This window comes from Monodon monoceros, unplaced genomic scaffold (assembly GCF_005190385.1).
Source record: "Monodon monoceros isolate NGI ecotype Baffin Bay Population unplaced genomic scaffold, NGI_Narwhal_1 Super_Scaffold_10, whole genome shotgun sequence".
Lineage (NCBI taxonomy): Eukaryota > Metazoa > Chordata > Mammalia > Artiodactyla > Monodontidae > Monodon > Monodon monoceros.
This window is the reverse complement of record NW_021703766.1, coordinates 1,002,397-1,024,362: the sequence shown is the minus strand read 5'-3', so window position 1 is coordinate 1,024,362 and position 21,966 is coordinate 1,002,397. Positions and strand designations below refer to the sequence as shown.

The 21,966-nt window shown below is 59.0% G+C and overlaps 1 protein-coding gene across 2 annotated transcripts in view; it reads left to right on the top strand.

Annotated features, from left to right (window-relative positions):
• Nucleotides 1-18,360, top strand: part of ZC3H18 (zinc finger CCCH-type containing 18) — a 50,416-nt gene extending 32,056 nt beyond the window's left edge. For both annotated transcript variants that reach the window (XM_029205764.1, XM_029205772.1), the window contains 10 exons: nucleotides 9,100-9,291; nucleotides 10,019-10,144; nucleotides 11,886-11,987; nucleotides 13,133-13,276; nucleotides 13,624-13,683; nucleotides 14,529-14,689; nucleotides 14,819-15,018; nucleotides 15,432-15,528; nucleotides 16,606-16,702; nucleotides 17,520-18,360. In XM_029205764.1, coding sequence (XP_029061597.1) covers nucleotides 9,100-9,291; nucleotides 10,019-10,144; nucleotides 11,886-11,987; nucleotides 13,133-13,276; nucleotides 13,624-13,683; nucleotides 14,529-14,689; nucleotides 14,819-15,018; nucleotides 15,432-15,528; nucleotides 16,606-16,702; nucleotides 17,520-17,733 — 1,393 coding nt within the window. In that variant the 3' untranslated portion in view covers nucleotides 17,734-18,360. The remainder of the gene's footprint in view (nucleotides 1-9,099; nucleotides 9,292-10,018; nucleotides 10,145-11,885; nucleotides 11,988-13,132; nucleotides 13,277-13,623; nucleotides 13,684-14,528; nucleotides 14,690-14,818; nucleotides 15,019-15,431; nucleotides 15,529-16,605; nucleotides 16,703-17,519) is intronic.
• Nucleotides 18,361-21,966: the final 3,606 nt, after the last annotated feature.

Here is a 21,966-nt window from a genome sequence, read left to right as displayed (position 1 = left end):
TTCCATTAGAGTTCTGAAAATGCTTCTTCATTCAGTTCAGCATATAGTCAGTTACCAGAAACCTGTGCTTGTCAGAGTCTTTTCCATCAGCTCCTTGAAGATGAAACCCTTTTACAGGAACGTTTTTGCAAAAGCATCAGAGTGCACCCGGAACTGTCTGTAAATGACAAACGACTAAAAAATGACCACGGTTCAAGATTTGATGAGAGTTCGTAATAATGCAGTTGACAAGGAAATTTAGTTATTTCTGAGATATGCATTTTAAAGTAATAACTAGAATAACGAAATCCTAAATTTTAGGATTGCTTTTTCTATTTCTATGAAAAATGCCATTGGAATTTTGGTAAGGTTTGCATTGAATCTATAGATTGGTTTGGGTGTTACATTTTAACAATATTAGTTCTTCCAATCCATGAGCGTGGAACATCTTTCGATATTTTGTGTCTTTGGTTTCTTTCATCAGTGTTAATAATTTTCAGTGTACAGATCTTTCACCGCATTCATTAGATTTATTCCTAGGTATTTTATTATTTTCGATTATCAATAGGATTATTTCTCTTTCACATAGTTTGTTGTTTAGTGTATAAAAACACAACTGATTTTTGTATGTTGATTTTGTATCCTGCAATTGTACTGAATACGTTTATCAGTTCTAACAGTTTTTTGGTGGATGAAACAAGGCTCTCATCCCTAATTCTTGTCCTTTCGTTTGGACAAACTTCCGTCCTGTGTGCAGTTCTGTTTCTGAAAGTAAATGCCAGGACTGTAATCTTTCATTTTAGTTTGTGGTCAGTGCCAGATCTCACTGTTTTCATCCTCTGGATTACAATGAGCTGACCTCCTTGAACCTACTGTATTTTTTCCTAACATTGGGCAAAGTGAGGTTTTACAGAACACTCAGAGGAGATCATATTTTAGACGCATTGAGAGAGTTCTTTCTTTCTTTTAATTAATTTATTTTTGGCTGCGTTGGGTCTTCGTTGCTGCACGCGAGCTTTCTCTAGTTGCGGTGTGCGGGAGCTACTCTTTGTTGCCATGCGCGGGCTTCTCAGTGCGGTGCCTTCTCTTGTTGCAGAGCACGGGATCTAGGCGTGCGGGCTTCAGTAGTTGTGGCACGTGGGCTTCAGTAGTTGTGGCTCTCGGGCCTTAGAGTGTAGGCTCAGTAGTTGTGGCGCATGGGCTTAGTTGCTCCGTGGCATGTGGGATCTTCCCAGACCAGGGCTCGAACCCATGTCCCCTGCATCGGCAGGCGGATTCTTAACCACTGCGCCACCAGGGAAACCCAGAGAGAGTTCTTTCTTTAAAAGGCTACTTTGATGAATCTTTTTACATTACAGTAATCGCTCTTTAAGTTATCTGAAATTTGTATATCCATTTGAGTGTTTGAAGAGCTTTATTCTGATCTTTCTGTTGTTGGTCCCTTTGAAGCCCCTTTTTGGTAGAAGCCCTTTGCCCTTCTGTTCATACCCGCCAGCTGTTCCACCTCTGCACCGTTCACCGCGAGCGTTCTGCCCCAATCTTTGCTCTGCCATTGCCCCTGACTCCAGGGCTTTACCCACTGCTCAGAGGGGTCACCCCACTCATTCCTGTCTTCTCGCCCTGCTTTATTGTTCTCACAGCTCTTATCACCCCCTGACCTCATATTACTCGCTTATTTATCTGTTGTCATCTGTGGCCCTCGTAGAATGGAACCCCCAGAGGGCACTGCAGTCTCAGGGCCCGGCACAGTGGGAGCGCTCATGAGCCCTTGACAGATGCCGTCGTGAGTTTTGGGTTCATGTGACACAAGAGAGCGTTCTGCTTTCCAGGTGATGGCTCGGGTGTCACTGCGTGTGGCTCTGTGGATTCCTGAACCACACGAGCAAGTCCACTCCTGTGCTTTCACAGTTCCTGAGCATGTTTCCTCCGGCTACAGGCCGCCTTCCCCAGCCCTACTGGGACGTCCTGCTCGTTTCCAAGGAGCCGGCTGACTCTTCCCAGGTTGATGTCTGTATTTCCAGCTCAGGGGCATCTCTACACGAGTGTGGCTTTAGGGACCCTGGGGAAGGGCAGGCCGGCTGTGTCTGCGTGTGACCACAGATCCACCCAACTTACGAGGGGTCACGTCTCGATGGACCCGTTGTACATTGAAAATGCATCTAACCTGCCAGACGTTGTAAAGTGTGGAATAGCTCATGTAATTTATTGAACACTGTACCGAAGGTAAAAGCAGAATGGCTTTCTAGGTCCAGAAGGGTTGTTTGGTGTAGTGGTTGTCTGCCCTTGTGGTCACGTGGCCGATGGAGACACTGTAGCTTGTTGCCCGGGCAGGGATCCAAATGCAGAATTCAAAGAACAGCTCCTACTGAAGGCATGACGCTTTCGCACCATTGAAAGTCAAAAAATTGTAGTCAAGCCATCGTAACTCAGGGACCATCTGTAGCTCATGGGACAGACGCCTGTGTTCACATTCCAGGGCTGCCTGGCCTCTCCACAGGGAAGTACAAGCAGATCCAAAAGGAGGGTTTTTTTAAAGGCAGTAGCATGTCTTGGCCTGGCCCCCAAGCAGCAGAACACAGTGAGAACAGCCTCCAGATCTGACGTTTACACAACCGCAGGGTCTCCCATGAGGAAGGGCTCAGTGAGAAAGTGGCTGAACTATCGGGTCAGCGTTCAGGAAACTTCGTGAATTCTTCCTAAAATCAGATGCAGCTTTTCTCATGGGCCGATCCGCTCTGCTGCCAGCCTCTGACCTGGTTTGCTTCCTTCTGTTGGGCTCAGCTCTGCTCCCATGGGTCTCCACCCCCAGCACCTACTACCCTCGGGGCAGGTGCGGGGGGCACTCCATCACTTGGGTTAGGCTGGCTCACTGGTCTCTGGAGTCTTGAATTCCATCTTTGATCGCCCTGGCTGGGGCCCCGCCAGCCCGGCGACCAGTCTGGAGGGTGGGGTTTCACCAGAGCACAATTTCCAACATGGCCTCCTGTTTCCTTTCCCTTGATCAGCCATAGCTGAGTGACCACTTCTTTAGGAGGTGGCCAAATTCCCTGCTGTGATTCCTTTATATGACCTCCCTTTTATAGAAGAGCTTGTTTATTTAGCCTTCGACAGGTTGGGAATTTTTCTTTTTTTAATAGATTTATTTATTTTATTTATTTATTTTTGGCTGTGTTGGGTTTTCGTTGCTGCGCACGGGCTTTCTCTAGTTGCGACGAGCGGGGGCTGCTCTTCGTTGCAGTGTGCGGGCTTCTCATTGCAGTGGCTTCTCTCGTTGTGGAGCACGAGCTCTAGGAGCGTGGGCTTCGGTAGTTGTGGCACGTGGGGTCAGTAGTTGTGGCTCACAGGCTCTAGAGCGCAGGCTCAGTAGTTGTGGCGCACGGGCTTAGTTGCTCTGCAGCATGTGGGATCTTCCCGGACCAGGGCTTGAACCCGTGTCCCCTGCATTGGCAGGTGGATTCTCAACCACTGCACTACCAGGGAAGCCCTGGGAATTTTTCATCAACAGCTGAATAGAAAGAACTTTTCTCACCTGAGACAAGAGACTGACAAAGCTTCATCCAGAAAGACCACTTGGGAAGCTCTCGTCTCCAACCTCTGTGTGAGGCGCTCTGGACAGTGGGGCACAGTCTGTGCCGGGATCTCACTTGTGGGTCCTGCGGACGCACGTGGGGGAAGATGGTGACAGAGTGAGCGTGCTGATGGGTCTTCCGTTTCATCTGCAGCAGCACAAGCTCCCTAAACCCGCCGTGGGGCCGGGAGAGGGAGGGAGGCGGGCGCACAGCAGGGTGGGCACTGCCTCTGCCCGGCGCCGGCAGGACCCAGGGCTCCCTTCTTACACCACCTCCGACCCCTGCCCCTCACCTGCCCGAGCTGTCGCCCTGAGACACGTGGTTGGTGAGCTGCCTACTTCCTTTTGGCTCTTCTCCAGACCCCCGGGCCGGACGCCGTGTCGCTGTGTTTGGAGATGGCACCACTCCTTTCGTCCAGGTTTGCCTTTGTAATTAGGCCTTTGGAGACGTTTTGCTTACTCTGTGGCTGGGCTGTTTCTAGACTAGAGCAGAACGTTTCAGCCAGCTGTGTGGTGGGGAAGTCCCTCCTGATCTTTCCAGCCAGGCCGGGGGCTGTGCTCTGCGGGGTGGGGCGCCGGCGCTGGTCAGGATGCTCTCGGCAGAGGCAGAAGAGTTTCATTCCAGACAGAAACGGTAACCAGGACCTTCCTGCGAGGATTGCCCAGACTGCCTGTTAGCTCTAAAGCTGTTTACTGAACGTTTGGGTGCCTCTTGGTTGAAACGGCCCGCTTCTCATTTCCCGGGAGACCAGTAGTCCTCGTGAGGGAGCGCTGTCCCCACTTCCTCACACTCGCTGGAGCCAGGCAGGCTGTCACTTCAAAAGCAGGGAGGTGCCCTGCTCAAGCGTGCCCACCTGGGGGTCTGGGGGCAGGCCAGGAGCCACCGTTCTCGAAGGCCCTGGGGGCGGGGAGGTTACTGTGTGGTTGACCAAGCAGCGGCTGGACCCCTGCCTGTGCGTCTCCGTTCGGCTCACGCTGGCCCGTGGGCCGAGGCCGCCTGGCCTTCCGCTGCCCTGGAGACAAGGGTTATGGTCGCTGCGGTCTGCTCTGACCGGTCCGTGGGACTCTGTTGTCTTTGCACAAAAGTGCGTGTCAGGTTCGCTCTGCTTTGGGCACTGTTCCCTCCGTTCCCCTGGGTGCCGCTGCTCCCGCTCCGGCTTTAGCTCCTGCCGCGCTGGCTCCGCCTTCAGGGCCGTCCGTCTCATGTGTGCAATTCGTGGCTTTCAGGAATTTGAACACCACGAGCTGTGATCTGTGTAGACCCCCATGGTGGTGTCGCCTGCCTTTGCTAACCTCGAGGGTGTCAGACGCTCGCTCTGGACCCGTGCCGCGCTGTCCCCCGGCACCTCCCACTCCACTCTGTCTCGGTCCTCGCGCTTAAGGATTAGGTCCCGGGCACTGACCTTTCTGTTAGCAAGAAAGACGCTCCCTGAGAGCTCAGGAAACCTTTCTTTATCTTTCTCATCTCATCCCAATCTATCCTGGTCACGGCTTACCTGCTGACCTGCTCTGAGAAAGTCACCGTGCCCGGGGTGTTTTCGAGGAAAGGTGTACCTGTGTTTTAACTTCGTGCCTAACGCACTGAATTACAGAGGCTGCCCGACTGAGAAGGTGGAAAGACTCGTGGTCTCTCACGTGTTCTGACCTAACTGCAGACGTGCGGGTTGCAGGTGAATATGAAAGCAGTCAGGCCGTGGCTGCGCTTCACGGTGGGAACGCCATGGGGCCTGGGGTCAGCACAGAACGGAAGGCAGCTTGGGAGTGGGCTTGGGAATGATGGGGCCTCACCTTGGAAACAAAGTTTTCATGACCCCGCCCACAAATTGAAGTCCAACCTCACGTTGGAGTTGAAATATGTTTTCAAAATCAGAGGATTAAAGCAAGAGGTCTGTGGTCCCAGGTGCCACTCACTGGGCACTGCCCTCACCTTCCCAGGCCCCCCTGGGGAAACTGAGTAGGAGTGAGGGGGCAGGAGCGTGAGTAACGGGGCCTGTTCCGTCCCCTTTTCATCTGCGTGTGGGACCCTGGGTGCCGCCAGCCTGGCGGAGGCTGGAGGAGGGCTGCTGACAGCCGGACAGGTCATGCAGGCTGATGGCCATCCTGGCCGGGGCCCTGGGAGCCAGCTCCACGTCCACTGGGCCCCAGGGTGACTTCGTCCAGCGCTTGGGAGGCCAGCAGCTTCGAGGGGAAGGGCTGAGAGAAGGCCCTCGGGAGACGTGAGCGAGTCCAGTCAGGAAGAAGCCACCTGGGTGCTGCCCGTTCCCTCTCCCTGTGTCTCTCCCGCTCTTTCACCCTTCCATCTTAGAAGAGAACCTTCCTCCTTTTTATCTTTGACCCCAAACTGGGCTTGCTGCTCAGGCTGGAGTCTGCAGACACCCTCGCCGTGGCCTGCCGTGCCTCTCACCTCCGCCCTGGCATTGCAAGGGGCCTCGGGGGCCCTTTCTCCTCAGAGTCCCTCTCTTGTGGCCTTGAACAAAGGGTCAGGTGCCTGGAAGATAAGATTGTTGTGTGGCCATGGTGGGGTGGGCTGCTCGGAGATCCCTAGAGGGTGTTTCCTCCTCTCTGTTCAGAATGCAAATTCCAGATCTGTCAGTTTTCGATGCCAGCGTGGCTGGCAGTCGTCCCCCTCCCAGCTGTCCCCGCTCCCTCGGGTTTCCTCCCGTGCATCCCCAGCTTCCTGTCGTGGAGCGGCCCGTGCGCCGGCCTTCGGTGGCTGGCCCGTGGGGAGAGCCTGGCACGCCTGCTCTTTACTGCAGTCCAGTATAGTTGCTTGTCTGGCTGCCAGGCTTTCCAGATCTCTTTCGGCTCTCCTCTGGGGTGTTGTCAGAAAGCAGAGGGACAGGCTGCGTGTCATGGGTACCGACCTAGGCCCCATCCTCTGTCACGGCTCCCCCGATGCCTGAGTTGGGAGCAGACCTGCTCTGCCTCTTCCCCGCCCTTCCCCAATAGTATAGGAACAGTTTCCCAAAACAGGATTGTTCATGAACTCTGTTGACACTCCGAACTGACATGGCCGCATCGTGAATCACACCGTTGGTTTCTGTTTCTCCCTGTGTTAGAAGAGCCACAGGTTGACAGAGCTGGGCCATTCTGATGACTTATGAAAAACCTAGTGGTCAAGGTGTTCCGCTTTCTGTTGCATTTTTAGAATGAGAACAACACAGGAAGTGTAAAGGTGAAAGCTGCTTGGGATGGCCCGGGCCAGGCCAGTCATCAGGCGGGTTTCACTCCCTTCCTGGACACTTCCAGGAGGACTCACTGAGGAGCTGGTGCGGCAGTGGCGCTCAGCATTTGCGGCTGAGATTATAGGGATCTTATGCCTCAGTTTAGTGTGTCCTTGAGGCGATTTTAAACGTTGGGTGTTGTTCCTGGTGTGGGACTCTTAGCAAATAGTAGGCGTGGAACGTGCTCGTTGGTGGATTGATTGAAAAGTTCTGAAAACATCAACAGGTGTTGGTTGTTGTATGTTATGATGTAATGTAAGTAGATGCTGGTGATAGAAAATGTATGTAATTCTAAAAATCTAGTCCCAAAAGGCAGGACCATTTTTGAATAAAACTGTGATGTTTTGTTGGCACCCATAGAAGGTGGGAATCAAAGGCAAGACACAGTTCTTAAGTCTGACAGTGCTCTAACCCAAAGCCCAGCAGGTTGGGGGCAGGGCTGACAGGCACCGCTACGTTGTTCTTTAGGTCAACGGACAGGACACGCCCAGAACCCTCTGAAAATTGAGAGTATCTAGAATTGTGACAACGCTGTGGTCCTGTGTGCAGACAAGATTCTAGAACAGGAGAAGACAGATTAATGGGAGAGCACAGCCCCTCGGAGTAAGAATTTATATGCCCCAGAGACGGCATCGCCCACAAGCCATTCTGGAACGGAAGTGGGTCCACTGGCCTGCGGGATAGTGGGCAGGAACGTGCACCAGAGAGGGGGAGGGGGTTAAAATAGCAGGTCTAGAGCAGGTAGAAGCGAGTGTGGCTTAGAATGGAGAAAGCTCTGTGAGCCTGGAAGAAGCTGTTACACTTGTAACGAGCGTTAGCACCACCAGCGCAAGTGAAAGCCAATGGCCTGGGACAAATACAGGACGCAAAAGCGTTCCCAGAAAACTGGCCAAGAACGAGACACAACCAGAGCTCAGGTGGCCTCCCCGCCGCCAGGTGCCACTGCACAGATGGGAGCCCATTTCTGTGCGAGGAGCTGCCAGGGCTCAGGCTTACCTTTGCGTGGGCTGCGCTGTGGCGCCCCCCACCGGTTACACGGGAGGCCAGAATTGATGAGAGGGAGGGAAAACAGGCACCCCCGCCGTGCTGAGTGCAAGCTGCTTCAACTTGCAAGGAACATGTGACAGTTTACCAAGAACCTGTTAAACGCTCTCCTCCTTTGGCCCACTGATTCCCCATCTTAGGAATTTGCCCTTGGAGAAACGTGATGTCCGTAAAGATTTATATAAAGGGTGATTTTCTTGTTCTTTGTGTTTTTTAAACACAGAAACAGCTAACTGTAGAGAAATGTCTAAATTACATAACACCTGACAGTGAACTCCTGCACCGTCAGGGAGGCCAGCTCCGGGTGGAGCAGTCCCCAGGTGGTCTCAGCTGTGCTTCCAGGTTCATCGCGGGGAATGAAATAGAGGCAGAGAGGAAATTCAGAGGTGCTAAGTGGTGGCTGACCCCAGAGAGCGAGATCCTGGGGTTTTTATTTCTCTGTTTTTACTTTCTGTGTGACTTTTTAATTAGTAAACATCACAGGGCCAGCAGATACCTTCAGACTGAACTGTTCTGGGACCCTGTGCTCTGGCTCCCTGTAGAGCAGGGCTGCTTTGGTGTGGGGTGCAGGGCACCCTGGCTTGGAGCTGAGCCTTGTCTCCAGTGCTGCGCTGCTGAGCTGCTGCCGGCCCCCTGCTCCCACTCGCCTGCGCGGTTTGGCCTTGTTGCGTTCCCGGCTGGTGGTGAGCACGTGGGGAGTCCGCGTGGCGGTGGCTTGCTCACGGGGCCCAGCAGGTCCTGCTGTCACCAGCCCGCTGGCCCTCAGTCCTGATGCTCTTCGTCACAACGTTGACCTGTCCTGCTCTCGTCCCTCTCGCTGGGAGACGATGTTCTTTCAGTGAATTAAACCTAAGAGGACAAAGGAAATGTGTAAGGCTTGGGTTTAACTCGTTTGCAGACAAGGAGTTCCTCCATCCCTCGAGCTTCCTAAGTGCTGGTGTGCGGCCACTGTGCACCAGCTCTAGAGAGAACGTGCCAGGCCCCTTCCTCCCTGTGCTCCCGGAGCCCATGCAGCGGGGAAGGCGGGGGTTCTGGGGGAGGATGGCGCCGGATGGCCAGCTACCCTGCTGCCCTGGAAGGCACCACTCGTGGAGAGAGCCCCGCGTGTCTGGTTCCAGGTGAGGTCTCCCATAGACAGAGCACCTGCTGCCCTGTGTGTCCGGCGTTCCTGGAGTGAGCCGTTAGGTCACAGTCTCTCCTCTGACTCAGTTTCTTTCACAAAATGGCATTGCTGTCTGCCGGGAGGTGGCCCTAGACCTGCTAACCGTTACTCTGTGATTTCAGCCGTCAGGCTGAGCCACCAAAGAAGGAGACGGCCTCTGCCGGGCCCCAGGTGAAGAGAGCCGACGAGTGGAAGGACCCCTGGCGCCGGTCCAAGTCTCCCAAGAAGAAACTTGGGGTATCGGTCTCCCCTAGCCGGGCACGACGACGTCGGAAAGCATCAGCCTCATCGGCCTCTGCCTCGAATTCCTCCAGGTAAGGAGGCGGGGGGCCGGCGGGGCTGAGCGGCGTCTGTGCGCTCCGCGGGGCTGCGGCGCGGCTGGGTTCCAGAGCACCGCTGGCTAGCAGGACTGACACTTCACACCTGGTGAGGCTTCACATACCCCCCGGAGCCGTGTCAGCCAGGGCGCAGGCCACCCAGAGTGGAGCACAGACCTGGGCAGGGGGCAGCGTGGGGAGAGACACTGCTTGGCGGAAGACCAGAAGAGCAGCCTGGCCCCAGTGTCTAGTCGGTCCACCTGTCGCCTCTGAGTTTGGGTCAGCAGCTATGAAATGTGTGTGTAGTAAGGTCTGCACAAACAAGTGAGGATGCTGCGGGCGGTGAGAGCGGGGGCTCTCCCTTAAGAGGGCCAGGAGGGGCCTGCGGAGGTGGACGGGGCCTGGACGTGTCTGTGGACTCAGGGTTTCCACTGCGTGCACTGGTGGACACACAGATGCACACGCGTGTGTCCGCCCGGGTCAGACACACTCACCTACACACACGGGCACACGTATCCTGGCTCTGTCCCCCGAGGGCCTGGGAGCTGTGTCACCGGTGACGGTGAGCACACCCAGCACCCAGGTCTTAGTTTCTAAGCACCATTCCCACGAGCCAGGGGACTGGAGAGCAGCGTGTCCGCGAGGCAGCCAGAGGGCGGGCATGTGTGTGTGCGCCGGGGCGGGCAGAAGGAGACCCCGCCTTCTCTTCTCCCCCGGGCTGCAGGTCGTCGTCGCGGTCGTCCTCCTACTCTGGCTCCGGCTCCTCCCGGTCCCGGTCCCGGTCCTCGTCCTACAGCTCCTACTCCAGCCGCTCTTCCAGACACAGCTCGTTCTCAGGCAGCCGCTCCAGGTGCGTCCCTGAGGCCCAGCAGGTGTGGACAATGCCGGCTCATCCGGGTTCCTGCGTGACGGCAGCTTTCTGCTTTGACGGGGGCCTTCCAGGTCCTCATTGCTTGAGGAGGAGTCTCGCTAGGTTAGGTGTCTGGTGAATTCTGAAGAACACACAGCGAGGGGCTGAGGAACCAACACGGGTGCACGTCAGGGCTCACAGGCCACACCGATGTTGGCCTGATTGGGGGCTGTGCTCATAGCACAAACGAGGCAGCCGCGGGGTCAGCGCCAGCTCGGGTGACCTCCTGTGGACCTGCACTGGCCACACGTGGTGGGTCACATTCCAGCACACTAGAATTTTGGAGTGTGCGCAACCCCTGTTTGGGGGGCTCAGATACAGAACGTTTCCATCTTCACAGAAGGTGCTACTGCCCTATTCCAGAAAGATCGGGAGTATTTCCCCACTGAAAATAGGCAGACTGCTTGGAATGTTAGAGAATTTCTGGTCATCGCCTGGGTGGGAGGAGTCACTGGTTCGCATGAGGAATAGGAAACGGCTGACACCGTTTTTGCCTCTTCAGCCTTTTCAACGAGTGCAGGCTGCTGTGTGCGCCTCCACCCCCGGTGCCACCTGCACACGGACCCAGAGTCACTCCCCCGCCCTCTCTGCCTCCTGCCAGCCTGAGACGCGCAGGTGGGGCCGCACCCAGGACAGGTCTGGGACCCGAGGGAGGCTGCGAGTGGAGGGGGCCGCCTGTGTGGCTCTGTCTCCGCGGTCTCAGACAGGCACAGCTCTCCCAGAGGGCCACAGCAGGGCGTGGACTCACCCCTACGCGCTCACATGCACACCACGCACAGACCCACACAGACACACGTGCCCACCGCTTCCCTGGGGAGCACGTCACAAAGTATTCTTGGGGTAAACTGATGGGTCCTCCTGCAGGGCCTGTGGCCCCCAGTGGCGCCCCTTCCTAGCAGGCTGTCTCACCCTAGGACAGCGTAGAGCGGGTGGGAGCAGCACAAGGAGATCATTGAAGCTGTTGCATCTGAAGGCCACGTTCTTGTGTTCGTGGACTTAGATGACAGCCGGGCCTGCTTTTCCTGAATGTCATCTTGTGCTGAGTGACAGCTGTGAGAAAGGAAAGCCAGCCTTTTGCTAAGGGTATCCAGAGGGCCAGCTGTGGGCACTGGGCCTCACGGCCGTCCTGCCAGGAGTGTGAGCAGTGCCTGGGCGTCCAGGGGAAGGCTGCCTGTAGGAGGCTGAGAGGGAGACAGTGAAGATACCGATCATCAGTGGCAGGAGAAGCCTTCTGTGGTTTCACGTGAAAAATAAGGCTGGTGAGCTGTGGGGAAGAAGCCTGGAACCAAGCTGATAAATTGGGGGTTCTGGAAATCCCAGGGTGTGGGGGGCTTACCTGCAGTCTCCCCTCTGTGAGCAGTGGGTGACACGGGGACGGACGGAAGAAGGCCCTGTGTGTGGTCTGTATACGGCTGAGCTGTTCTCACAAAGTCGGGGGCGCTTCCTTCGCTACTTAACCTTCCCCTCGGGTTGTGTTTGCGAGCCCCACCGACTGTCCCAGGGCCTCCCCGCCGGCTCCCAGGTGATGGCTGATGGGGTGCTGCCTGCCCCTTGGCACCTCTTTTCCCCTGTGACATGCACTTGAGGAGATGACCGAGACCTGTCCGAGGCTGATCGGAAGCCCCTGCGGGGGTGCGGCCGGGCGGAGCACCTCCTCTCACCTCGGTTCACTCCCTTATAGGTCCCGGTCCTTCTCCTCGTCCCCGTCCCCGTCCCCGACGCCCTCGCCGCACAGACCTGTCAGAACCAAGGGGGAGCCGGCTCCGCCTCCCGCAAAAGCAGGGTGAGTGCTGCGGCGGCCCCGGGAAGTGGGCAGGGGCGCGGGGCGTAGGCCTGGCCTCGCACTTCCGGGCTGTGGGCCAGGACATCCGTGCTCCAGCGTGCTCACTCTGGTGCTGGAGCCTCACTTGTCAGGAGCCAGTGCGGCACGTGAGGGCCCCTTGCCCTGGGGACCTGCTGTGCTCTGCCCTGGCTGTGTCCGTGGCAGCCTCAGCCCTGCCGTCCTCACCTTCTCTGCTGCTCCTGGGACTGGTCACATCGATCCTTCTCAACAGATGTGACGACGGGAGGGGTTAGAAGCATCTAGGACTTAGCACACAAACACCTCACAATACCTGGCATGCAGGGTTGGGGTGCATGGTCCGCCGGGTGAGAGTACGCTCCGCTCCTGCAGCTCTGCCAAGCGCGAGGCCCGTCCTGATGTTGGCCGTCTCCACGCGCGTCTGGCCCCAGCCCCCGTGGCAGGTTTTCCTCCTGAACGGGGTCGGCTCCCGGGCCTCAGGCTTAGGGAGCCCTGGGCGGCTCACTGTTAGACAGGGAACGGTGTTGGCATATGACTTAGGCCCCAGGCACCGCGCCCACCTGAACTGTACTGTTGTGGGGGGACCCCGACCACAGTGCAGGCGCTTCGGGTCCCCAGGCTTCACGCAGATGGCGTCGGGCAGGGTGAGTGCGGGTCTGCCTCCTGGTCGGCACGGGTTGGATTCAGCCCTGCTGCTCTGCTGAGCAGCTTCCTCCAGCGCAGACTCTGCTTCCTGCCGGCGTCAGCGTTGCTGGCAGGGTCTGCTCTGTGGCCCGTCTGCACTGTGCGTGTTCAGGGCGCTTAACAAACTGGCAGGGTATCTTCCCCACGCAACGGTGAAGAACAGCTTGGGGGCCATTTTCCCGACTCCCCTGGGGTCCCCAATTACTGAGGGAGCACAGCCCAGCTCTCGGCACTGCTCCGGGGCTCTTCAGCCGGCCCCGTCTTCCTCCCTGTCCTTTCTTGGAGGGGGAGGCCGTGGGATGCTCAGTGTGGGGTGGGGGTCCGCGGGAAACAGCTCCTCACAGGGGAGTGTGCGCATGCACTGCACGCGCCCCGAGGTCGGCCGGCAGGGCCGCCTCTGCCTGCCCAGCCGGGTCTGACCCTTCCTCTGTCCCACGTCACAGAGAAAAGCTGCTGAAGAAGCCAGCCCCACCTCCAGCCCCACCGCAGGCCCCCAAAACCACCGCTCCTGCTCCCGAGCCCACCAAGCCCGGAGACCTTCGGGAAGCCAGGAGGAGGGAGCGGCAGGCCAGGAGCCCGCCCAGGAGGTGAGTGCCCCGGCCTTTCAGGGCTGGCGGAGGGGTGCTCGCAGGCAGCGGAGGCCAGGGACCGCGGCACGTCACCGAGCCTCGGTGTCCCCAGCAGCTCGATGGCTGCGAGGGGCCTGGGTGCTCCCTCGGTGCCAAGTTCCCCCTTGCTGGAGGCACAGTGTGAGGGGAGCTGGCCAGGGCTGTGGTTGGTTCACTTTGAGGGAATCAGAGCCCCGCCCACTGCCCGGTCGGTGGCGAGTCACTGGGGGCGCATTGGTCTCAGGCCAGCGAGCCCCGGCTTGGAGGAGCACCCGCGTGTCAAGGCCACAGAAACGTGAGCAGCCGGGCTCTTCGTTGTCTTGTAGGCGGACTGTCAGCGGCAGCGGCAGCGGCAGCAGCTACAGCGGCTCTAGTTCCAGATCCAGGTCATTATCACGTCTCTCTGGCCCCAGTCCCATCGGCATCTGCCTCTGTCCCCCCAGTCAGGGTCCAGGGAACCCCGGGAGAGGGCACGTTAGGTGTGAGCACCCTCCTCCCTCGGGTGGCGGCACCGTGGGTCCGAGGAGCTGTTCCCGAGCCGCTCCGGCGAGGAGCGGGGACGGGCTGAGGCAGCTGGGGGCGGCCGATCGAGAAGGTCTGAGGAAAGAACGAGCGGAAGGGGGTGCTGCCGTTTAGTTCAGAGAGCAGGCGGCGCCAGGTCAGCCCTAGGGTCCTTGAAGCCGGTTCCCTCCGCCCTTTGCAGGCAGCAGGTGGCGCATATACATTTGCCCAAAGCTGGCAGAGTAGGTCTGGGGTGTGTTAAAGAGCAAACTTTTCCAAAAGGCTGGGCTCTTCCCTTCCCTGTTGCAGCCTCCACACACCTTAGGACGCAGTGCTGCCGGTTTTCTCAGAGGGCGGGAGTCCCTGTGGAGCCTGGGCTGTGAGGGCCTAGGAGATCGGCCATGTTCAGCGCCTCCTGAGTGGGCCCGTTGGGTTGTCTGGCACAGCGTCTGCTCGCGCTGTGGCCCATGTCCGCCCTCTGTTGTGCCCCGTCGCCAGGGTGGGTGTCCAGCTCTTGGTCACAGTCAGCCGTGTGTCCCTGCCCAGCTAACAGCACAGTCACCTGTGAGCACGAGGGCCTGGCCACAACCACGTGGGTGTCCCCTCCCTGGGCGGCACCTATAGAGTGCCCAGAGCCCCCCACATCTCGGGCTGGGTGGGTTCCCCTTCCCTGGGAACAGGAATCGGGTCTCGGGCTGGGGCCGCGGTGCAGACGTGCTTGTGCGTGCAGGTCCCTGAGCGTGAGCAGCGTCTCCTCCGTGTCCAGCGCCACGTCGAGCAGCAGCTCAGCGCACAGCGTGGACTCGGACGACATGTATGCGGACCTGGCAAGCCCCGTGTCCTCGGCTAGCTCGCGGTCCCCCACCCCAGCCCAGACCAAGAAGGAGAAAGGTAGAGCCTGTGTGCAGGGGAGGGGGCGTGCAGCGGCCCCACGCTGCCAGTGATGACGCCTCCCCCAGACGGCACGCGGGCGGCCGCCTCAGCGGAACAGAGGCTCTGATGGGCATTTCTCACGGGCAGGAAAGTCTAAGAAAGAAGACGGTGTGAAAGCAGATAAGCGGAAGCGGGATCCGTCCACGCAGCCGCCCAAACCCTCGAGAACCCCCGCGGGCGGCAGGTCCTCCCAGCAGCCCACGACCCCCCAGCAGGCGCCGCCCGGCCAGCCCCCACCGGCCACGTTCATCGCCCACAAGGAGATCAAGTTGACTCTGCTGAACAAGGTGAGGCCGTGGGCGGTGCTGCTGGGGCTCTGAGGCCCAGGGCCGGGCCGGCAGGCGGCTCTCCACGTCACCCGTTTCATCCTGCCCTCGTGGCCAGCCCTGTGGGCAGTGCCTGTGGGCACAGGGTAGATGGGAGACGGGCCGGTTCCCACACGGCAGCCCTGGGACCTGGGGCAGGGAGCAAAGCAGACTTGGCCTCTGAGTTGACATCCGCGATGCCCTGAGAGACCGGAAGGCCTGAGTCCCACCCCTGGCGTGGAGGCCTCGAGACCGTGGGCCCTGCCCCCCTTGGGGCCACGTGGCGCAGGAGCCCCAGAGGAGTGCCTGCAGCGGCGGAGAGCAGGTGGCCGCCTGCTCCAGGGCCTGTGTTCGCTCAGGCCCTGGTCCTCCTCACAAACACCCCGTCGTTCCAGGCTGCTGATAAAGGGGGCAGGAAGCGCTACGAGCCCTCGGACAAGGACAGGCAGAGCCCACCTCCAGCCAAGCGGGCCAACCTCTCCCCGGACCGAGGTGAGCCTCCCACGTCTGGAGCCGGCACCCCATTCACCCTTGAAAAGTCTTGAGGGCCTCAGGGACTTCTGATTGAGTGGGTCGTGTCTATCGACATTTACAGTTTTGGAAGTTAAAACTATATATAATACTTACCTTTAAATATAACACAGGTAAGATTTTTCATAGAAAATAACTGTATCTTCCAAAACAGACGTTAGTAGGAGTGGCATTGGTCTTTGGTTTTTTACAACCCTCTTATGGCTGGGATCCCATCTCCCTGGTCACACAAATCACTCGGCCTCTGGAAAACCCCACCCGGGCTTGTGAGGCCGTGAGTGTGCGGAGGGCGGGCAGCATCTCGATGTCGCGGGACGCACCTGACTGCTGCCCCGGCGGTGCTCGGCCGCACCTAGAGAACCACTGGCCCAGGCAGAGCCTCTTCCTGACTGGCTCTAACTAGTAAAGCAAAAGCCTGAGTGTTTCCAAGCCGTCTTTCCCCCTTAAAATGGAGAGGTCCCGTGAACCCCACCAGGAGCAGGAGGTGGACACCGCCCGGCCCCGAAAGCACACCCCCTGGGGCCGCCTGCACGCCTCTGCGGGGCGGGATCCCCTCCGCCTGCCTTCGCTCAGGGCCCCGCACTCGCACGACAGGAAGCCCTCCTTCCCGTTCTTGGTTTTGCTTATAGTTTTTAAGCTGCCGTGCCTTTTTTGTTCCCCATTTGAAGACCCTCACCATGAGTTTCTTCAAGGCACGGAAGGAGGGTTTTGTCTGCTTGGAGTTGGACGCTCAGAGCTCGGTGGCCTGTTTTGATGCTGGCTCAGGAAACCAGAACCGAAATTAGACCTCGGCTTCCGTGTTTTTCTGGGGCTTCATTTTCCAGTGGAATCCATCCTCCCCTTTTCCTTTTCTCACTGGCTCTGCTCCTTACGTCTTTCTGTGAAAATGAGGAAGCCGAACTGAGCGGCCACCGCTTTGTGGCATGGGGTCACCGGTGGCCAGAGGGGCCACCCCATCCCTGTCTGAGCACACCAGCCCCTGCGCAGCTGGCCCGTGTGGAACTGGGACCCTTGTCTTACCTGTCCCCTGTCACCCAGGTTCTCGGGACCGGAAGTCAGGTGGGAGACTCAGCTCCCCGAAGCCAGAGCGGCAGAGGGGCCAGAATTCCAAGGCCCCTGCGGCCCCGACAGACAGGTGGGTGTCTCCCCCCGGCCCCCGTGCCCTGGGCACAGCGCGCTGGCTCCTTTGCCACACAGAGGGCTGGCGCAGCTTCCCTCCCCAGGTGGAGGCCAGCATCACTAGCCAGGGGCAGGCTCAGAGGCAGCAGGGATGTGGCACGTGGCTCAGATCCAGAGGCAAGAGGGCGGTCCGGCCTGTGTCTGAACTCTGCCCCACCAGTGGGTCCTAGAGTGAGGAGCGGCCCTGAGCGCGCGGCTCTGGGCCAGGGGACCAGTACCCAGATGGTGGCGCCCCTTCCCCTCCCTCCCACGTCAGGCACAGGAAGTAGGGGCATGGATCCCCTTTTCCCAGGAAGTGGGCTGAGTCTCTGCACACCTGCACCCCTGGCTTTGGGTCGAGGGCCAGGTGGGAGGGGCCGCGGGGAGGGTGGGCACAGCCCCCGGCCCTCGGCCCACGGCACGGCTTGAAGCCGGGGTCAGCAGCGTGGAGTTTCACATCGGCACAGAGCGGAGTGCGTACAAGGACCAGAGTAGGAGGGCGGGATAGCGTGGCTCCAGGCAAGCCCTGACGCTGTGCCCCTTCACCCGCGCAGTCTCTGCTCCACGATCGGGGGCGTGGGAGCGGCGTGGGGAGGCCACCTCGACTGTGGCCAGAACCCGGGCTGGGGGCAGGAGGCCAGGCTGGGCCCCACACGCTTACCCATCGTGGGGGGCCTCATCCAGTGGGGAGGGGCGCCTTCCACCTGGTAGGTACAGCTCCTGGAGTCCAGGCCCCTGGCAGGAGGCTCATAGAGAGGCCCTCCACCCCTCTGACTGCCTCCCCACCCCCACAGGAAGCGCCCGTTGTCCCCCCAGTCCAAGAGCTCCAGCAAGGTCACCAGTGTGCCCGGCAAAGCCTCGGATACCAGTGCTGCCGCCGGCGCGTCCACGGGCACCAAGTCAGGGAAGGCCAGCACGCTGTCCCGGCGGGAGGAGCTGCTGAAGCAGCTGAAGGCTGTGGAGGACGCCATTGCCCGCAAGCGGGCCAAAATCCCCGGGAAGGTGTAGCCCGGGCTCTGCTCCCCGAGGCAGAGACTCACTTGTTTTTATAAATAGGGTAAGCGCAGCCATTTTGGATTTTGCAGTTAATGTCTTATTTTGGCTGTGATTCTTTTTAAAAATTAAAAAAAAAAAAAAAAAAAAAGTTTCTCAGCTGGAAAAGAAGCCACACACGTAACGAAGATGACGCTGAATCCCAGACTGAAGCAGCCCCTTCCCAGAGCAGAAGTCCGGCGAGCCGGCTGGGCGGGTGGCAGCGCGGTGAGGACCGGCTCGATTTTATGTAAATGATGAGTCCTCCCTCTGCTCGTCAGTCAGGCGTCCTCACCACCCGGTCGGTCGCGCCCTCGGCACCCGCCCTCCTACTGTCGCCAGGAACACCAAGTCTGCCGAGCATCCTCCCCACCCCTGCCGTCCCCAGGATCAAAAAGTATATATATATTCTTGACTAAAGTCTGATTGGGAAATACTCCTGTCTTTTATTTTAAGCATCAAATTGTTTTAGTTGATTTAAAAAGGAAAAAAAAATACAGAAAAGACCAAAAAAAAAAAAGGCCGAGGGTATTGTTGGGCATCTGTCAGATGTGGAGGGTCTTTTTTTGAGGGGTCTCCTAAAATAAAATATTTTGATAAACAGCTGTCTTGCCCTGGTGGTGATGTTTGCCTGTGCCTGGGCCCCCGCCTCAGCCCTCTGCTTGGCAATGCCCACTGGGCTGCTGGCTGAAGGAGGCCCCACCCCATGGAGCGCTCACCTTGGTTTCCTCGCGGGGGCTGGCCTGGCAGGGCTTCCTGAACACCGAGATCTCCGCCTGAGTGAGAGCCCACCTTCCCCAGCAGCGGGCCCTGAGCCAGAGAGGTGACCCCAGCCCGAAAGCCAGTTCTCCACTCAGTGCCTCAACGCACAGTTGGACCCCACTCGGACATGCAGGTATCGGAGCATGAGACACCCCGGCCAGGACCACGGTGCCGTCTCACACTGCAGGCTGGGAGAGGCTGTCGTCGAGTCTGAGAGTCACTGCCCGCAGCGCCCTCCTGATCCCCTGCCCTCCTCCCGGCAGGACCAAGACCACTGGAGGGGGGGCCCTTTCTTGTGGATTGAACTTGCAGAGTGGTGCTGGGGCCTGGGAGTGCCTCCGCCCAGTCCCCCCATCGGCACCTCTGCTCTCGGGTGACTTACTTTAAACCAAGTTCCGTGAGTCCTTGCAGGCGACATGCCTCCCAGAGCCCTGTTGTGGGCCGTCAGGAGGCTATGTTCAGTTACCTCAGTTACCGGCTGCTCTGTCCCAAGGCTGCATAGCCACTGACCTGTGGGACAGGAGAGCCGGCCAGGAGCCAGTGCCACGCCGCGGGGCCTCCTGCGTGGACTGTTTGCAGTGCAGTCCACGCCCGCCCCACAGCACAGCACACGGGATGCTTCTTGCATCACCAGCCTCAATACTGTGTCTGGGCAATTTCTCAAGACTTATCTGATTTGCCCTCGGGTCAAAGCCAGGTGCAGAGGGAACTCCCATTCTCCGAAGGGCGGCCTTCAAGGACACAGAGCCAGAATCCACGACACCTTGGGTGACAGCCTGTCCCTGCGTTCTGCACCCCAGCCGCTGGGCCCCATGAGCCAGCCGAGCAGTGATGGCCTCTGAAGCCAGGAGCCCGCAGGTGAGCGAGTCCCCCACGCAGGTGTCAGCACGCTGCCCCCCTGGCCCGGCTGACCAGCCAGCTCCTGTGCCAAAGGGCTGGGCTGACCTGGCTTCCCACGCCTGGGTTGGATCTACAGCCCTGGGTTCCCTGGACCGGAGCTGGGTTTAAACTAGCAGCTTGCCATTTGCCATCTGGGGGCAGGGGTGTGTCCTGGGAGGGGTGAGAGTCACACCCCGAGCCAACTCTCCCCCAGGTCTAGTGGAAAGAACAGGCCAGGCATGTGGGAAAAGGGAGGCTCTGTGGTATAATGGGTTCTCAGCATCTTTGCCCCCCAGGGGACGTGAGGGCTGAGGCCCTGCCAGGCGGTTAATATGCAAAGGTGGGAGTGATTCCCAGTTCCTCAAGCTTCTTTTCTGCCTACTGACCCCTGCCCCTCCCTCCAGCCCTCCTCCTCCACAGCTGCAGACCCCGACAGAGCCCCTCCCCTGTTTGCATTCCTCCTTCCCACCCCAGGCCTCTGCACGCACTGCTCCCTGTTCCTGGAACTGTGACCCAGCTGCACCTCACCCTTCCTCTCCCAGCTCAGGCCAGGCCTGCCCTGGCCCCTCATGCCTTCCCCTGTCTGCTGCGCCAGTGCTGCCCTGGAGCTGGCCTCCTCAGGGGGAAACTCTGGTGTGCTTTCCCCGAGTGTAAAGCAGAGGCAGAAAGCCCAGCCTCGGCCCTTCTGAGTTTTCTCATACTAACCCTCCTCGTCTTGAGGGAAGGGGAGCCACACCCCTCGGGCCGCCCTCCCCAGGCCAAGGCACCCTCCAGCTTCTACTGTGCCCGTCTCTCCTCCTCTCGCTCTTGAACGGGTGAAAAAAAAAGAAAGATTTCATTTTTTCACTTTATAACTTTCCTAACTCAAATGTGAAGTGTCATCTCCAATGTCATGAGTGAATACATTGAACTAGTGGGGCAACTCAGTTCAGTGAAAATTAAGTTCCTGTGGGTTTCGTACGCCTGCTGGTGACTTACAGCCGCTGCCAGTCCCCTCCCCGCAGCGCCAGCCCTGTGCCCCCAGTTCCCTCAAGGCCTGGGCCTCCACCCTTCTCTCGCTCTCTGCCAACCGTCCAGCTCCCCCCGTGACGGCTCAGCCAGCGCCTCAGCCCCTGCGGGCCTGTCAGCCCCTGAGGACGGCAGTCAGCCCCCACCGGGAGGAGGAGCTGGGCGGCAGGGGGCTCAGGCCCTGGGTCAGCGGGCAGGGACCCCTGCCTCGGGCAGCCACCCTTGAGGGGCCGTGGACAAGCGTGAGGCGAAGCGGTCATTCCCGACAGTGCAAAGTTTGGGGAGCACGAGAAAACTGGGCTGTGTCCTAGGTTGACTGTGGGCAGGACTGCCTGGGGCCCCATGGTCGAAAAGGCCACGCCACAGGAGGGAAGGGGGAGAGGGTATTGCCACCCCCACTTCAGATGGGACTGCGGCCTGTCACTGGGCTTCCCTCTAGGATGGGGGAGAACTTCGAGCCTGGAGCTGGCAGGGCCTGGAGCAAACCCCTCCTGCAGGCCACGTCCCCAGCCCAGGCCCACTTGGGCTGCTCCTGTCCAGCCAAGGCTGCAAGGGCTCCGAGCCACAGGCAGGGCCACCCCAGAGGCACTGAGGGACTGGCCCTGGTGAGTGTCCCTGTGGTTCCTGTGTTTCTGCCTTCCTGCCCTGGCTCTGTCCTTTTCTCTCTGCCCCGCCTTCCATCTGTGGTCTCTGCATTTGTCTGAGTCTCCCTGGATCTCTGTGCCTGTCTCCATCCATCCCTCCTCCCCTACCTCCATCCACCACCACCCCGTCTCTGTGCCCCTCCATCCCCTTTCTGCATCTCTCCAGACAGAGGGACTTGGGAACTTGGTCGAATGGGTGTGGTCTGGGGGCAGAGATGTGGTGGTTGTGGTTTGAGGGGCGGAGCCATCCAGGGCGCCTCCTCCAGGACGCCCTCCAGCCTTCCTCCTGCAGCTGCCTTTCCAGTATTGCCTAACCCTGTACCGGTGTGCTTGCCTCAGCCGCCCGCAGGAATGAGGCACTGCTGGGCTCCGCCCTGTCCTTCCGTGGGTGCCTGGGACTCTGACGCCAGGCGGGCCACCAATGCACGCAAAACAGCTCGGGCTTGTAGTGAGGAAGGAGGCGCGAGGCCCGGCCCCGGGGTTTGTCCCCGACTTGCCCACCCAAAGACATAGAAAATGCTGAAGCTCAGCCCCTTGGCGTAGGGACCCCTGAGCCTTTCACTTCTGAAGATCCTTTGCGGGGGACCCCAGCCCCACGAAGGCAAGGACACTTCCCCTTGGATTCCCCCCCCCCAGGGGCCAGTGCCAGGCATGGGTGCCCCCTCCCCTCACTCTGCGAGGGCAGCTCCACGCCTGGGGACAGGGCAGGTCCACTGCATGGTGTCCCTGCCCTGGAGGGGATCACACTACCTTTGGGGCCGAGGCAGGAGGGACTGGGATTTCTGAGGCCCTGGGTGCCCTGCAATAAGGCGGGCCTCATCTCAGCCTAAGAAGGGTCTTTCTCTGGACCTGAGCATCTGTCCTGGTGGAAGGTGGAAGGGGCTCAATTGCGTCCCCCAAAACTATGTTGAGGGCC